This window comes from Theropithecus gelada, chromosome 7b (genome assembly GCF_003255815.1).
Source record: "Theropithecus gelada isolate Dixy chromosome 7b, Tgel_1.0, whole genome shotgun sequence".
In the NCBI taxonomy this organism is placed as follows: domain Eukaryota; kingdom Metazoa; phylum Chordata; class Mammalia; order Primates; family Cercopithecidae; genus Theropithecus; species Theropithecus gelada.
The window spans coordinates 4,721,800-4,740,420 of record NC_037675.1 but is presented as its reverse complement, the minus strand read 5'-3'; the positions used below and the strand labels follow the sequence as shown (position 1 = coordinate 4,740,420).

The 18,621-nt window shown below is 39.9% G+C and overlaps 1 protein-coding gene across 2 annotated transcripts in view; it reads left to right on the top strand.

The window, feature by feature from the left end:
- Nucleotides 1–18,621, top strand: part of IQGAP1 (IQ motif containing GTPase activating protein 1) — a 118,425-nt gene that overhangs the window by 35,744 nt on the left and 64,060 nt on the right. For both annotated transcript variants that reach the window (XM_025391048.1, XM_025391049.1), the window contains exons 3-8: nt 847–1,003; nt 4,349–4,426; nt 8,638–8,714; nt 15,636–15,703; nt 16,811–16,924; nt 17,798–17,976. In XM_025391048.1, the coding sequence (XP_025246833.1) occupies nt 847–1,003; nt 4,349–4,426; nt 8,638–8,714; nt 15,636–15,703; nt 16,811–16,924; nt 17,798–17,976 (673 nt within the window). The remainder of the gene's footprint in view (nt 1–846; nt 1,004–4,348; nt 4,427–8,637; nt 8,715–15,635; nt 15,704–16,810; nt 16,925–17,797; nt 17,977–18,621) is intronic.

The following is an 18,621-nucleotide window of genomic DNA, read 5'->3' as shown; positions in this document are numbered from 1 at the left end:
AGATCACACCACTGCACTCCAGCCTGGGCAATAGAGTGAGACTTTGTCTCAAAAGAAAAAGGAAGAAAAGAAAAGAAAACCATTGCCGTAAATGATTTTTAGTTACCTATGTTTCTGTTGGTAGAAAATACATGTAACTAAACTTTGTTTTATCTTAGGCTTTCCTGAAATTTCCTAAGAGGTATTTGAAGGGGAAAATACAGTTTTCTTTTTTTCTTTGTTTTATTCTTTTTCTTTTTGGAAAATAGTTTTCTTTTCCTATCCTTTTCGCAACCTCCTCCCTGACTCCAAAAATCTAAGAATTCATTATTTACTGCTTCTATAGGAGTTTCTTTTAATATTTTAGCTGAAATAATTGATTCTGTTTTGATAACCCCCAAACATCGTTAAAACTTGGACCTAGAAATTCACTGTGTATTCTGAGTTCTGAAACTAGAAGAGAATGTCAGCAACAAATGTAAGCTTCTGAACAGTTGAAATGGTGGCTTCAGTTACAAATGGCTTTTCTTAAGATTTGTTAAAGAGCAACCTAAGGACTGAGGGAAAGGGTCTGAAGTTTCATGGAGCAGTCAGGATCTGGGGAGCCCAGCTAGCTGTGTTGCTGCAGCAAAGGAAAGCAGGGTAGAGAAGAAAGTGGCATTCATGCTCAGGAATTTTCCTAAGTTCCCCGCTTCTGAGATCTGACTGGGCCAAGCAGGGTAAGGATGTGTGTGGAACTGATTGTAAAAGAGTGCTATTATGTTCAGTTTAAGCTTCTCCAGGGAGAATGGAAATTAAGCTTAAAATCTCTAAGGAAAAGTTCTGACCTTCCTTTTCTTTTTTTGCATCCTCTCTCCTTTTGTGCAGGTGGATGGAAGCATGCCTAGGGGAAGATCTGCCTCCCACCACAGAACTGGAGGAGGGGCTTAGGAATGGGGTCTACCTTGCCAAACTGGGGAACTTCTTCTCTCCCAAAGTAGTGTCCCTGAAAAAAATCTATGATCGAGAACAGACCAGATACAAGGTGAGTCCTTCCTTGTTTAGTGCTTAGATTTCTGTCAACTTGGGAAAGTTATCATGTTTTATTTTGTGTAAGAGTTATTGAGAAGTATGTGTAAGGTATGTTTGTTTCAACAAAATATAGCCTTTAAAATGCCTGGCAGAATGGAGAAATTTGTGCAAAAACAATATGTACTAGGAAAATAGTATTACATCTCTTTTAGAATTTATCTGGAAAACCCACCTTCCCCCACCCTGTCCCCCCACAAAAAATATATGTACTGGGAAAATAGCTGTCTGTGTTTCTGGTAGAATTCTTATGATGTTGTATATCTAGAAATTTTCCTAGTTGTAGATGAATTTTTTAATTCTTTAGAAGGTAGAAGAAGTAACTAGGAGAATTACTACTTTAAATCTAGTTTTGGGACCGGGTGTGGTGGCTCACGCCTGTAATCCCAGCACTTTGGGAGGCCGAGGCAGGCGGATCACAATGTCAGGAGTTTGAGACCAGCCAGACCAACATGGCGAAACCCCGTCTCTACTAAAAATACAAAAAGTAGCCGGGCGTGGTGGTGCATGCCTGTAAGCTCAGCTACTCAGGAGGCTGAGGCAGGAGAATCATTTGAACCTGGGAAGCGGAGGTTGCAGTGAGCCAAGATCATGCCACTGCACTCCAGCCTGGGCAACAAAGCAAGACTCCGTCTAAAAAAAAAAAACCTAGTTTTAGGCTGGGCACGCCGATTCTCACCTGTAATCTCAGTACTTAGAAGGCCAGGGTGGTAGGATCTCTGAAGACCAGGAGTTTGAGACTACCCTGGGCAATATAATGAGACCCTGTCTTACAAAAAAAATAAAATAAAATTAGCCAGACATGGTGGCACATGCTGTAGTCCTGTCTACTTGGGAGACTGAGGCAAGAGGATTGCTTGAGCCTAGGAGGTTGAGGCTGTAGGGAGTTAATATTGCGCCACTGTACTCCCGCCTGTCTCAAAAAAAAAAAAAGAAATGAATTTTAAGCACTGAGATGTGTTGGCAAATTGAATGCAAAAGTAACTTCATGAAAAAACATCACCCTGTGATACTGGAGTTCAAAGTACAATGGGAAAGTGATTCAATTTCAGAAAATTGAGATAAGTGAGAGGGTTTGATTCCTGTGTCTCAAGGTGCTATAAAAAAGACGACTGCTTAATTAAGTTGGGATGTTGGGCCGGGCCCAGTGGTTCATGCCTGTAATCCCAGCACTTTGGGAGGCTGGGGCAGGCTGAACACTTGAGATCAGGAGTTCAAAATAAACCCGGCCAACTTGGTGAAACCCCATCTCTACTAAAAATATAAAAATTAGCCGGGCTTGGTAGCGCACATCTGCAATCCCAGCCACTCAGGAGGCTGAGGCAGGAGAATCACTTGAACTCAGGAGGCGGAGGTTACGGTGAGCTGAGATCATGCCACTGCACTCCAGCCTGGGCAACAGAGCAAGACTCTGTCTCCCCTACTGCCCCCGCCAAAAAAATGGGGATGTTGACAAGAACCAGATTTTATTGTCTACAGAGGCTCTGTAGGGAGCTTACCTGTGGACTCTTATTTGAAAAAGGATGACTATGAAAGATAGTGGAGAATTGCATTACCAAGACCAAATGTAAGGGTGGGCAGCTGTAATAATTGGGCCCAAACTCAGAATGAGTAAGGCTGCAATGTCAAAGAGATTTTTTATGTTTTATGTTTAAATTCAAGGGAAAACAAGGGAAAGTGTAGGTACTTAGCCAAAATTAACATCATAAACAGAAACTTTTCTTGGTCAAAAAGACTTATATGTTCAGTGGGTTTTTTTGTTGTTGGTTGATTGGTTTTTATTTTGAGACAGGGTCTTGCTGTGTCACCCAGGCTAGAGTGCAGTAATGCCATCATGGCTCACTGCAGCCTTGACCTCCCTTGGGCTCAAGCAATCCTCCCACCTCAGCCTCCCTAGTAGTTGGGACTGTGGGAGCATGCTACTACACCAGGCTAATTTACACAAATTTTAGTGTAGAGATGGGGGTCTCACTATGTTGCCCAGGCTGGTCTCCAACTCCTGGGCTTAAATTATCCTCCCACCTTGGCCTCTCAAAGTGCTAGGATTACAAGTATGAGCGAGCCACTGTGCCCAGCCCTGTGCTCACTTTTGAATACACAGTTATTCTGAAGACAACTCTGGAGCTATTCTATAGGCAGAATGGGAAGATAGTGTAAAAGGAGAGTGGAGACTTTGCAGCAACAATTTAAGAAAAATGGCTGGGTGCAGTGGCTTGTGCCTGTAATCCCAGCACTTCAGGAGGCTGAGGTGGGAGCCCTCACTTGAGTCTGGCAGTTCGAGATCAGCCTGGGCAACAAAGTGAGACCTCTGCTCTACAAAAAATAGAAAAAAAATTAGATGGACATGGTGACATGCACCTGTAGTCCCAGCTACTCAGGAGACAAAGGTGAGAAGATCACTTGAGCCCAGGAGGTAAGGCTGCAGTGAGCCGATTGTGCCAGTGAGCTGATTGTGCCTCCACACTGCAGACTGGGCAACAGAGTGGAGCCCTGTTTCAAAAAAAAGCAGACATTGAAGGCTAGAGGGGATATCTATATATAGAGAGAGAATGAAAGCCCTGATTGATTTTTTTTGAGATGGAGTCTCATTCTGTTGCTGAGGCTGGAGTGCAATGGCACCATCTTGGCTCTCACTGCAACCTCTGCCTCCCAGGCTCAAGCGATTCTCCTGCCTCAGCCTCCCAAGTAGCTGGGATTACAGGCATGCGCCACCACACTTGGCTAATTTTTGTATTTTTAGTAGAGTTGGGGTTTCACCATGTTGGCCAGGCTAATCTCAAACTCCTGACCTGAGGTGATCCGTCCACCTTGGCCTCCCAAAGTGCTGGAATTACAGGAATGAGCCACTGTCCCAGCGTGGTATTTTTATACAGCATTTTGTGAATATCTTCTATGTGTTCAGATACCATACTAACATAATTGGTTTATGTGCATTATCTCACTTAGTCTTTATACATACAAAGCAGTTGTTCTAGATGGTAAAACTCTGTCCCTAAAGGATGAAGTGGCTTGTCCAGTGTCACCAGTAGATTACTAAGCCAGTAATTGAATCCAAGATAATTTAACTCCAAAGACCACATGTTCTGTTGAGCACGCTATACACAGGAAGGCTCTCCAGGTGGTTCCTAAGTGAGAGGAACTGAGATGTGGATTTGGCTTTTTGGTATTGGAATGTGAGCATAATGACCTCAAAATTAAGGAGAATTTGTCAAATCTCATGAGGAAACTTTTGCGAAGAGAGTTTTTATTTAGTATTTGCTTCAATACAGCCAACAGAACCTAATTTTTTTTTTTCTTCTAGGCGACTGGCCTCCACTTTAGACACACTGATAATGTGATTCAGTGGTTGAATGCCATGGATGAGATTGGATTGCCTAAGGTAACTTACCTGAGATAATAGTTTAGGCTTTGTTCCAGCTGTTTTGGCATAACCCCCAAACAACCTGTTCTCATTCTACCTGTAAAATTATTCTCAGAATCTTTGATGTTTTTTTAAATACTGAAAGATGTCTTTCTTTTTGACTTAGGAAATAGTTTTGTTCTTTTTCTTTTGTAATCCTCATACCTGTTTCACCTTACCCTAGAGAAATTCCCTGTGATGACATCTACTTTTACTACATCAAATTGTAGACATACATTTTACTATTTTTCCTTGGATAGAATTCACATGCTGTGAGATTCACCGTTTTAAAGAATACCAAATCAGTGGTTTTTATTTATTCACAAAGTTGTTAGCATTAAAATTTGACCCTTGGAAATATAAGGAAATGTTTTAGAAATCTGTAGGGAGTATGAAGGGTCGTTTTATATTTTAAATTGTAGAGGTGATGACGTTACTTCCTGTGTCTGTTTTTGGTCATGGCTGCAGTTTTGATTGGAGTGTACATCTTCTGGGTGTTTTGCTCAGGAGTTTATTTAGTGTTGCTTTCAGTGAAATTGTCATCCCACTCCTGCCTGAATCTGTAATTGCCACACTGTATTGTCACTCTTAGAGACATGAATGGATTGATTTCGTTCTTTCTTTTGTTCTCTGTTTTTTTTCTTTCTATTTATATCCTTTGACCTAAGAATTCTGCTTCTCGGAAGTTATCCCAAATAAATAATCAGAAAGCACCAAAAACATGTATATATAAGGATTTTTTAGCATTGACTATGATAGAAAAAATTGATAGCAAAGTACATGTTTCTTCACAAGGGGTATTAATTGTGTTACAGCCAAATACTAGTGCCATTAAAAAGGATATCAACCCAAATAAAGGGCCTTTGATGTATTAAGTGGGGAAAAACAGTTGAAGGTTATAAGAGTTTGTATTCTAGCTAAGATCAGATCACTATTTTTGTCTGAAAATAAAGTGAGTGTTCTTGGGAAAAATTTGTAAGGAGATAAAACAGTTTTCATTTCTGTGTGATGGGATTAAGGGTGGTTTTTATTTTCCTTATACTTTCCTGTAGAGTTCAAATTTTTGTAACCAAAGGAAAATTTATTTTTAAAAAGTGAGATGTAGAGTATCAGAAGGTGGCTAAAACCATTTTATATTTTGTATTTTGTGCAATATATATTGTATACACATATGTATATTGTATAAATATATATTACATATACAATATATTGTTATAATATACAATTATATATTATATATAGTATATTTTAATAATGTATATTAATATATATTATTACAATATATAATTATATGTTGTATATATATAGTATATGGATATATATATAATATACTACAGATATGTATTGTTGCATACATACCTGTCGAATTGAGTTAAATCAGAGCTGAGTCTTTGCAGAAGACTAGCTTTTTTCCAGAGAAAATGCTGAAGTTCTCTTCCTTGCCGCTGGTATGTTTGAGAATTAGGCCCCACAAGTGTTAGGAAATGCAGTACGTCAGGTTCTTATATTTATGTGGCCTGTCTGTGCACCTGTAACTTCCTTTCCCTGTTTTTTTTTTTTAAATATAGTATAAAATACTGTACTATATATAGTGTAAAATATTAAACTGTGCACCTGTTTTTTATATAGTGTATTGCCAGTGGGCAATGACAATTTAACCTCATTTGAATAGTACTAAGAGCTTTGTTAATATTTTCTATTGCTAGTAGTATTGTTACTATGAGATGCTTTTTTAATGATGTAATTTTATTACCTTTTTTGGTTTACTAACAGTAGTATATTGTCCTGGACTACAATTGGAACAAATATAGAATGTATTAAAGGCTTTCAGGGACAACTTGATAATCATGGCTGTAAACCTTGAATTGTCCACCCTACATTTAGGCCCAGAAGACTTCTGAGTAATAAGAACTAATGATAACCTAAAAATGTATTGTTGTCCTTAATATAATGTATAATACGTAATTGACAGTACATATATGGTGTTTATCGGGATGTCTTTTCTAATCTCTTTATGTGGTACATGCTGGCCTGTTATAGAAACTTAATGCAGTAATTTTTTGGTTCTTATCCTTTTTGACTCTTCATTATAATTGGTACTGTTGGCTGCCTTTTCCCTGAGATATTTCTTAGTTTGATTTTTAAAATTGTTTTTAATCTGCTCAACTCGTCCTGTTTTCTTTAATTATTCTACCTTCCGTGTTCTAGTGATGGACATTCTTTAAGATGCAATCCTTGTTAGATACATTTTCCCATTTTCATGGTTTCCTTTATTCTCAAGACTTGCTGACATAAGATAAACATAGTATCTTCAGTTGGCTGCTGGATATTTCTCCTTGGATAGCTTCCTGTCACCTAGAATTTTTCATATCTAAAACTAAATCTACCTTTCCCCCAACTGAACTTCCCTTCCTCTATAATAAATGGTACCATGTCATCATTTTCCCAGTCATCCAGTCTCAAAACCTTGGAGATACTTTGAACTTCTAAATGTGGTCATTCCCGCTACTCCATTTATTTGAAATACCTCTTTTATCCATCCACTGTTAACAACAGCCTCCCAGCCTACCTCCCCAGCTCCAGTCTCCCATTATTCAACATACGCTATGTCCTGTCTCCAGTCAGATCTCCCCAGGGCTCTATTTTTATCCTTAGCTCCAAAGCTAGGCTGCCACTTCATGTCCTGCTTATCAAGTTCAGACTTGTCTGACTTTAAGTTGCTCATAATCATCTGATTTTATCCTACCTATCCAACCTTATTTTTCTGTTATTTTCTAGAATGTATTCTGTAGATTTTAAAAAACAATAGGGTATATTGCCTTACTGTCTCACCTCATAATTATTTCTGCTTTATTTATTCTGGCTATTTCTCTTGTTTGAAAGGCCTTTTGCTCTCTATCATGATTCACTCATTTCTTTAGTTTATGATTTCACAGTCTTAATATAGGCCTTTATTGCTTATCCAAATTCTTCTCACCTCATTATTCAGTCTTTTGCTTATCCAAACCACTGTCACCCCTTATTTCCCTAAATTACAGATTGAATTGTATGGTGCCACACGACTGTGACAATAGGTCTTGAAATTCAAGGCTATTCCCAGTCTAAATCTATTCTGTTCTTTTTTTTTTTTTTTTTTTTTTTTTTTTGAGACGAGTCTGGCTCTGTCGTCCAGGCTGGAGTGCAGTGGCCAGATCTCAGCTCACTGCAAGCTCCGCCTCCCGGGTTTACGCCATTCTCCTGCCTCAGCCTCCCGAGTAGCTGGGACTACAGGCGCCCGCCACCTCGCCTGGCTAGTTTTTTATATTTTTTAGTAGAGACGGGGTTTCACCATGTTAGCCAGGATGGTCTTGATCTCCTGACCTCGTGATTCGCCCGTCTCGGCCTCCCAAAGTGCTGGGATTACAGGCTTGAGCCACCGCGCCCGGCCAATCTATTCTGTTCTTATCCTACGTCATTCACTAACTTTAGAGCTCCATGACCCTGGCTCTGGGCTTGATATCAAAGATATGGCAGTGAATAAATAACATAGATCTAGCCCTGCCTTCATGTGGCTTATAGTCTGTTGGAGTAGCCAAACAGATAAACACAAATGATTGATCTTGGTAAGTGCTACCATGGAAAAGTACTTGTCTTCCAAATTCCCTTATACATGCTCTATTCTAGTTACTTCATCTGTGTAGCTTCCCATTTCTCCCAAGCATTAAACACATTTTAATATTTTATAGTTTTTTCAATGTCTAAGTGTAGCAGGTTGCACAAACTAAAGCACTTAGTAAATGTTCATTGTTGAGTTGTTTCTCCATCTAGGCATGGTAGATAGTAACTAGGAGCATTGTGGTTCTGAAAGCCTCATACTCAGATCAGTCCAGTGATTTAAACTGGACTAGAACTTGGTCTTCATATGCCTGTGTCTGGGTCTGCAATAAGTAAATCACCTTCTCACACCTAATGAAATTCAGTGGGTTGACCAAATAGAGATTTTCCAAGTAGTACTTTTTATTCTGTATTACAGCATTTCATTCCTTGCAGTTCTGATGATGAAATGTCTATTCACCCTAATGAAATTATTTACTGAATGCCACTGATGTTTTCTAACCGTCCATAGTTTGATTTGTATTATTGATGATTGGTGAATGTCAAATGAACACAGTGAATGGATACCTTACTCTATTTCTTTTATTTCTCCCTAGATTTTTTACCCAGAAACTACGGATATCTATGATCGAAAGAACATGCCAAGATGTATCTACTGTATCCATGCACTCAGGTAATCAAATTTTCTTGGCAAAATAAGGAAATTATGAATAACATCTGAATTGAGTGTGTAGTTTTTTATCCTTGAGGTAAGAATGAAAAAGTTTTTTCATTAGTTTCAAAAGTTCCAAATAGGATAAAATACTGTTATCCAAACAAAATGGTGAGAAACAGCTGTGTTTTTCTATGAAGTACCGAGAAGGGATTTATTTATTTAATAGCAGATAATTTTGTTCTAAAAACATGGTATCTTCCATAATTGATCTAGTGTTTCTGTGAACTATGCCTTCACTTGGAGTGCAGTCTCTTATTTAATTATCTAGGTCCTTGCCATCGTTCAGCCATTTGTTCATTCATTCAATAATTTTTTTTTTTTTTTTTTTTTTTTTTTTGAGATGGAGTCTCGCTCTGTCGCCCAGGCTGGAGTGTAGTGGCCGGATCTCAGCTCACTGCAAGCTCCACCTCCCGGGTTCACGCCATTCTCCTGCCTCAGCCTCCCCAGTAGCTGGGACTACAGGCGCCTGCCACCTCGCCCGGCTAGTTTTTTTGTATTTTTTAGTAGAGACGGGGTTTCACCATGTTAGCCAGGATGGTCTCGATCTCCTGACCTCGTGATCCGCCCGCCTCGGCCTCCCAAAGTGCTGGGGTTACAGGCTTGAGCCACCGCGCCCGGCCTCAATAATTTTTACAAGCCAGGTGCGGTGGCTCATGCCTGTAATCCCAACACTTTGGGAGTCTGAGGCAGGTGGATCGCCTGAGGTCAGGAGTTTGAGACCAGCCTGGCCAACATAGCAAAACCCCGTGTCTACTAAAAATACAAAAAATTAGCTGGGCATTGGTGGCGGGTGCCTGTAATCCCAGCTACTCGGGAGGCTGAGGCAGGAGAATTGCTTGAACCCGGGAGGCAGAGGTTGCAGTGAGCCAAGATTGCACCATTGCACTCCAGCCTGGGCAACAAGAGCGAAACTCCATCTCAAATAATAATAATAATAATAATAATAATAATAATAATAATAATACTTTTTATACCAACACAAACATGATAGTAGGAAATGATACAAAATATATTTTTTTCCCATAATGTCATGGTAAATTTGGAATGTGGCTTAATTTTGAGGTCCCCAGAATCCTAAATTAAATTGGAAGGAAAAGATACAAGTCTGGAAGGATAGTGGGATGGCATATTAGTAGATGCTTATAGAGGTTAAATACAGAACAGGTCCCTTATCTGAAATGCTTGGGACCAAAAGTGTTTTGGATTTTAAAGTATTTGCATTATACTTACCAGTTGAGCATGCCAAATCTGAAATGCAGAATGCTCCAATTATAGCATTTCCTTTGAGGGTCATGTTGGTGCTCAAACATTTTTAGGTTTTGGAGCATTTTGGATTTTGGATTTTTAGATTTGGTATACTCAACCTGTGGTACAGTAGTATAGTATTTTAGCAGATTTACTTGGTGGCCACAGGACTAAAGGAGATGGTGGCAGAGCAAGTGGGAGATGAGTCAGATTTTTGCTTGGGCTGCACTTACATAGCATCATCTATGTGTGCTTGCTAAGTGTTAATTACATTGGAGTAGGTATATAATACTGATCTATAAGAAGACTATTGTCTCGTTTCTTGATCAAACATGTACTAGATCTGTGGTATCACTGGAATCAGTGTGAAACATACAAAAGAATGAATATAGCTGAGAACTAGTGGATCTCGTGTTGAGAATGTAGCAATTTCAAATACATGTCTGAGGCTGGGTAGGTACAGTGGCTCACACCTGTAATCCCAGTGCTTTGGGAGACCAAAGCGAGAGGTTTGCTTGAAGCCAGGGGTTAAAGACCAACCTGAGCAACGTAGCAAGACCCCATTTCTACAAGAAATAAAACATTAGCTGGGCATGGTGGCATACGCCTGCAGTCCTAGCTATCCTGGAGGCTGAGGTGGGAGGATCACTTAAGCCCAGGAGTTTGAGGCTGCAGTGAGCTATGATTGTGCTACTGCACTCCAGGCTGGGCGACAGAGCAAGACTCTGTCTCTAAAAAACAAAACAAAACAAAACATTACCAAATATGTGTGTCTGAGTCCAGATCACATTAATTCTGAGTATTGTGTTTGACTTAGTGTTGCATGAGATTTGTCTATGTTGATAATCTTGTGAAGGCTGTGCCTGCGATGGATATCTGAACATGGAAGCAGAATTCCTCTCTGCTAGTTGTGTAGCCACTACTCTTGCAGTGTAACCTGGGTTCCAGGCCCTCAAATTCTGTGTAGTAGAGGCTAAAGAATTAACTATGCCTTCCTAGTGGTAGAGTCAGAAAGAGAAAGAAAGGAAGTCCGCTATTGTTTTCCATTTCTCTTGAATATGCAGTCTGTGCTTAGAAAGTATATATAGAGTGGTGTGTTTTGTGATTTATGGTTTTTTTTTTTTAATGGTGTTTTTCCTGAAGGGTGGATTGGCAACATTTGATAATATGTAGGAAGTATTTATAATTGCTGAGAGTTTCTTCTTTTACCACAAAACACAACCATGTTCAAAGCAGGTTCCTCACCTCACTGTATTGGATAAGGCTCCATCTTCTTTGGATCAACAGTGACAGAAAAGTACTAACTGTCTGTCTCCTCCCTGCTTGCTTTTTTTTTTCTTTCCCCCTCTGAAGTCTTGATTGGCATTATTCCAGAGATAGTCACTGTGCTTTAATCATACTATATTACTTTTGTAGATAACATTCCACTCTCAGATAAGACCCCAGTTTTCCATTCTCAAAATACTTGTATACTTTCTTCCTGTTTCCCCTGTTTTGTTATTCTAATAACTGATTTTGGGGTTAAACGGGTCCATAATCTCTTATCCTAAATTAAAACCCTAAATTATCTGAAAATTGATTTTAAGTTTGGTGTAAGCTCATTTGTCTCCTTAGTATGATTATGTTTGTGTGTTTCTCTGCAGAAAGTAATGTATTGGATTGAGGATGCTGCCCCAGGGCTTGCTGGGGATACTTCATAATACCATATACACTGTAAATAGAAATACACTTTCTAATATCTGAGAAATTCAACATTCAAATATATCTGGCTCCAAGAATTTGGGTAAGGGACTGTGGGCCTATAGTAGATTCTGTTTCCTAATCACCTGCTGTGTTCCAGGGTCTTTATTAATCATCTTTGAGATTGACATAGTGACTTCTAGGTTACTCACCATTCACAGAAAAGATAGTTAGAATCCAGATAGGTTAACACAACTTCCTTCTGCCCATTGCTACAAAGTTCAGCTTAAGTAGGAAATAAGAAAAATAAATCTTTTTTTCTTTCTTTTTTTTTTTTTTTTTTGAGACAGAGTCTCGCTCTGTCGCCCAGGCTGGAGTGCAGTGGCCGGATCTCAGCTTACTGCAAGCTCCGTTTTCCGGGTTTATGCCATTCTCCTGCCTCAGCCTCCCGAGTAGCTGGGACTACAGGTGCCCGCCACCTCGCCTGGCTAGTTTTTTGTATTTTTTTTAGTAGAGACGGGGTTTCACCGTGTTAACCAGGATGATCTCGATCTCCTGACCTCGTGATCCACCCGTCTCGGCCTCCCAAAGTGCTGGGATTACAGGCATGAGCCACCGCGCCCGGCCGAAAAATAAATCTTAAGCGCAGTTACAGGCTGACCCATTATAGGTGCCTAACAGTGTATTTGTGGAAGTAGGCATGGGAGAGCAGGAACAAAGATGGGAAAGTGCTGTTCACCATTAGGGTTTATAAGTTTCAGTGTGAAACTAAGTACTTTTGATTGTGGGTAAGAGGTCTTACCTGGCCATTTTGAATCCATTCATAGCTCCGGTATCTCCATAAAATACTTGTAATAATTAAAGAGAGTTAAAAGAAAGATGGTGCCCATGTCTACTTTTTATGTCAGCCAGTGATACGGTTGTAGCACTTTTAATTTACCATTGAAAGACATTAAAAGCTAATTCAGTGTTCTTGGTACTGTGAAAGCAACTGTATTAGTCCGTTCTCGTACTGCCATAAAGAAATACCTGAGACTGGGTAATTCATAAAGAAAAGAGTTTAATTGGCTTAGGGTTCCACAGCTTCTACAGGAAGCATGGCTGGAGAGACCTTAGGAAACTTACAATCATGGCAGAAGACAAAGAGGAAACAGTCACATCTCACATTGCAGGAACAAGAGGAAGAGAGAGGTGGGGAGGTGCTTACATACTTTTAAACAACCAAATCTAGCGATAACTCACTCACTGTTAGGAGAACAGCAGCAAGGGGGAAATCTGCCCCCATTGATCCAGTCACCTCTCACCAGGCCCCCACCTGGGGATTACAATTTGACATGAGATTTGGACAGGGGCACAGACCCAAACCATATCTGCAACATTCTTGAACTTTCTTAAAATTTCTTGTTCCCTATTTCCAAGTAGGAATAAATGAGAAAGAAATTCTTGGAGAAAAATATTCCCGCAATTAAGAATGTAGGTGTGATGTATTAGTGAGAAAAATATATAAGGGAACATATTACATGTATAGAAAGTTATTAGTTATTTTGCTTTGGAATTTCTTTTTTTTTTTTTTGAGACGGAGTCTTGCTCTGTCGCCCAAGCTGGAGTGCAGTGGCCGGATCTCAGCTCACTGCAAGCTCCGCCTCCCGGGTTTACGCCATTCTCCTGCCTCAGCCTCCCGAGTAGCTGGGACTACAGGTGCCTGCCACCTCGCCCGGCTAGTTTTTTGTATTTTTTAGTAGAGACGGGGTTTCACCGTGTTAGCCAGGATGGTCTTGATCTCCTGACCTCGTGATCCACCCGTCTTGGCCTCCCAAAGTGCTGGGATTACAGGCTTGAGCCACCGCGCCCGGCCTGGAATTTCTTTTTTATAGAGGCAGGGTCTTACTCTTTTGCTTAGGCTGGAACACAGAGGTGTGATCTTGACTCATTGTAACAACCTCCGAGGCGAAAGCTATCCTCCTGCCTTAGCCTCCCAAATAGCTAGGACTACAGGCATGCACCACCATACCTGGCAAATTAAAAAAAATTTTTTTTGTAGAGACAAGGTCTTGCTGTGTTGCTCAAGCTGTTTTGAATTCCTGACCTCAAGCGATCCTCCTGCCTCTCCTTCTCAAAGTACTGGAATTACAGGCGTGAGCCGCTACACCCAGTCTGGAGAATTTTTTGAATACATTTAAAATCTTCTGAGAGAGGAGCTTTGTATATCCATCTTGAGTGTTTTACCTGAAAGAAAAGCATTTAATCATATACATACGTCTTATACTTGCACTTCTCTGAGAACATGATTAGCTTCTGTGGATGCATAAAGTCTAGTGTGTTTTGAGAATACTTGATTTTTTTTTTGTTTTTCTATTATACATTTGGGTTTATTATATACGATTTAAATTTTGATCAGTTCTATGATTGCAGTGTACATGATGCATGTTTGTAATTAGATGATATTGAGTTTATAGATTATTTACAAAAACTGTATACCACTTCAAGTTTCTATGATTTATTTCTTATATATTTCTTATTTCCCTGCTTACTTTAAACTGTCAATTTCTTGCTTTTGTCAGTATCTGTGAAGTACCCTTCTGATCTCTTCTAATTTATTGGTTCCAGTCAGCTAGGGCTTTAGAATCCACTTAACACAGGTTTATGGACATTGATTTATCTGTCCTTTCATCTGTCAAATATTGATTAACATTTATTAATATATGCTAGGCTCTGGGTAGACATTAGTGAATGAGCCCTGTATTTTTTTTTTTTTTTTTGAGACGGAGTCTCGCTCTGTCGCCCAGGCTGGAGTGCAGTGGCCGGATCTCAGCTCACTGCAAGCTCCGCCTCCCGGGTTCCCGCCATTCTCCTGCCTCAGCCTCCCAAGTAGCTGGGACTACAGGCGCCCACAACCGCGCCCGGCTAATTTTTTGTATTTTTAGTAGAGACGAGGTTTCACCGTGGTCTCGATCTCCTGACCTTGTGATCCGCCCGCCTCGGCCTCCCAAAGTGCTGGGATTACAGGCGTGAGCCACCGCGCCCGGCATGAGCCCTGTATTGTCCCTGCTTGCGTGAAGCTTAGAGTCTAAGTGATTTTTTTTTAAGTTTAAAAAGTAAAAATAATTTTTACCAACCTGATACTTAAAAAGTAAAAATATGTGAAATATTATTTATCTAAAACTGTTAAATTACCTGAATTAAACTTTTCCATCAGTAATATGAATTCAGTTTAAGTAAGATTTGCCATCTGAATCATTTTTATGAAGCTTTTCTAAGATGTCTTGTTATTTAAAACTTACTGATTACAGGAAAGCAAACAAATGAAGAGACACTTCACTATAAATTATATTAACATTAATGTTAACATCTTTTTTTCTTTTTTGAGACGGAGTCTCGCACTGTTGCCCAGGCTGGAGTACAGTGGTGCGATCTCGGCTCACCGCAGCCTTTGCCTCCCAGGTTCAAGCGATTCTCCTGCCTCAGCCTCCTGAATAGCTGGGATTTTAGGCACATGCCACCACGCCTGGCTAATTTTTGTATTTTTGGTAGAGACGGAGTTTTGCCATGTTGGCCAGGCTGGTTTGAAGCTCCCAACCTCAGGTGATCTGCCCACCTCAGCTTCCCAACGTGCTGGGATTACAGGCATGAGCCATCGTGCCTGGCCATTAACATCCAATTATACATTGACTTTGTGCCAGAACCGGGACTTGAATTTGTGCCTACTGATTTCTCCCAGTCCAGTGCTCTTTGCATTGTGTTATGTGACTTTTTAGGACAATGCTGTCATTTAAACTAAAATAAAACACTCTGAGGTAAATAGAGTATTGTAACTACAAAGGAGACTGTTGTAGGTACTGGGAGTCTCAGTGTTCAGAATGCTTCTATTTTATTCTTCATGCTGATTTTCCCCTTTTAAGGGTGGCAGCTAGGCACTGCTGGGAGGCCTAACCTTTTGCATATTGTATCTTCTAGTTTGTACCTGTTCAAGCTAGGCCTGGCCCCTCAGATTCAAGACCTATATGGAAAGGTTGATTTCACAGGTAAGGAGTTACAGACTTGGCAGGAAATGCTTGAATTATGTGGAAATAGCCTGGAGAGCCAGCAGTACCAATTTTAAAGACCTAAGGCTTTAAAAATACTCTGGCAGTGGAGGTGAAAGAAATATTAATAACTTGCTTCTCTAATGTGGGGTAAAGAACACTAAACTTGGAATTTCAAGCTATGTTCTCTCACTTAATAATGTGAACATGATTAGTGAGTCTCAGTTTTCTTGTATATAAATTGGGGATAACATTAACATATATAAAACATAATAATGTTAACACATAACATTAAATGTTCGGGTATGTTGAAAAAAGCTTTATAACTGTCTTTGCCTTTCCATTCCAGCAAGCATCTGTTGTGGGCAAAGCAAGAGGGAGAGTGGGGAGTGAGATGACACAAAGATGCCAATTTAGTAATTTTAAAGTTTAAGCTTATTTGGATGGGTGTTTCTATGTGTATTTGCTATGGCCAGATGCTTGAAGAGATGAGGGATTAGGGAGAAAAAGGGCAGTGGTAATACTGTTTAAGGGTAAGATAGATTCAAGTCTTTCAAAGTGGTGATTATTTTGTAGGCTTGAAAGTTTAAAACTTGGTAAGAAATTTTTTGCCCATGATATTTTTCCTTCCAGGGAAGTTATTCACCAGACCAGGGGAAAGGGCCAGACCTTACATGTTTTCTTTATCATTTGGCTTTCTGCCTTAGAAATGAAATTGTTGAATAGCAGCTAATGATTTGGATTGTAAAGACTGAGATAACTGACTTAGTTTGTGATTCACTTATTGTTGAGCTCACATTAAAGCTGTTCCGTTTATAAGTTCGTTGTAGGAAATGCCACAAGTAGCAATTCTGAACAACTATTTCCTGTAGGACCTGCTCACTTTACAGTTATTTTTGATGACCTTGATAATAATAATGTTTGACTGCATTTTGTATGCCAGTTACTGTGTTAAGTGCTTTCCATACATTTTATCTTTATATCCTTATAACACCCTAAAAGGTAAATGTCATTTAATCCCATTGCATAGTTGAGGAATGTGTTTCCTTCTCTTGGTTATGGAAAGGTGCCTAGCTTGATTGACTGAGTATTAATTCCCTCCTGTAGAAGAAGAAATCAACAACATGAAGACTGAGTTGGAGAAGTATGGCATCCAAATGCCTGCATTTAGCAAGATTGGGGGCATCCTGGCTAATGAACTGTCAGTGGATGAAGCCGCACGTAAGGAGAGAGAAATCTCATGGGTTCAACTGAGATTGTTGCCACCATTTCCAATAATTAATTCTATAGTGATGATCTAGGACATTGTGAATCTTGCTAGCAAGTTTAAGTCCATAGATATAGTTGTAAACACAGTCTTCCATGCCGTTGTTATTTGGAAATACATGATTAATTCTGATTAAAGTGAAAGCATTTAGAAAGGAAGTCCTGACTGGACACAGTGGCTCACGCCTGTAATCCTAGCAGCTGGGAGGCCAAGGCGGGTGGATCACCTGAGGTCAGGAGTTCAAGACCAGCCTGGCCATGGTGAAACCCCATCTCTACTAAAAAGACAAAAATTAGCCAGGCGTGGTGGCGCGTGCCTGTAATCCCAGCTGCTTGGGAGGCTGAGGCAAGAGAATCACTTGAACCCAAGAGGCAGAGGTTGCAGTAAGCCGAGATAGCGCCATTGCACTCCAGACTGGGCAACAAGAGAGCAAAACTCTGTCTCAAAAAAAAAAAAAAGAAAAAAAGAAAGGAAGTCCTACATTTCCGTGGCTCATTGAGTTTCTTATTGTTTTATGGTGTTTACTCGGTAATTAAGGCAAATACCTCCAGAGCAAGTGCTCCTTGCAAGGCTCTCTTATGAGTATTTCTCTGTGAGATTCCAAATTCATCATCCCAAACATGGATCACAGATGGAGCTGTGGCTTTGTATACCGTAAGGAAGAGGGTAGGCTCATAGGGCCCAGGGAGCCAGTCTTTGAACCCCAGTTGTTATTTCTCTGTGAAAAGGAGCCTCTGTCTCTAAGGGGGGGGTGCAGTGTTGCTTTCTATTGTGATATACATCCTTTAATCTATATAATCTCAGTGTTTTTGTTTTTGTTTTTTTAGTACATGCTGCTGTTATTGCTATTAATGAAGCTATTGACCATAGAATTCCAGCCGACACATTTGCAGCTTTGAAAAATCCCAATGCCATGCTTGTAAATCTTGAAGAGCCCTTGGCATCCACTTACCAGGATGTACTTTACCAGGCTAAGCAGGACAAAATGACAAATGCTAAAAACAGGGTAAAAATGCAACATCTATTCTTTCTAATTAATTTGTTATTCCATCATTTGATATGGCTCCAGTTTAAACATCAATTTTATTGAGATGCAATTTACACACAGCAAAATTCACCGAATTTTAAATGTACAGTTTGAGTTTTGACAAATATATGTGATCATTTAACCATCACCCCAGAAAGTTCCTTAGTGTACTTTCGCAGTCAGTTTCTACCTCACCCACACCCCTGAGCCCAGGCAACTACCAGTCTGTTTTCTCTTGCTGCCATTTACCTTTTTTAGAAATGGAATGATGCAGTGTCTAATCTTTTGGTGTGAGACTCCATATTGACCTCTACTTCTTGAATTTTATGTAAATAAAATTCTGGAGTGTAGCCGTTAAAATTAGTAGTGCCCTTTGGAAAGATTATCTCTAAATATTAACATAGTCTTTCCTCTTTCCCAGATTCTTTGGGGTAAAATGTTTGTGTACAATTGTTAGGGGTATGTAGAAGTTCGTTAAATGATTCTGACTTGAAAAAACTGAATCTAGGAATCCCATTTAAGACTTCAGGCCGGGCGCGGTGGCTCAAGCCTGTAATCCCAGCACTTTGGGAGGCCGAGACGGGCGGATCATGAGGTCAGGAGATCGAGACCATCCTGGCTAAT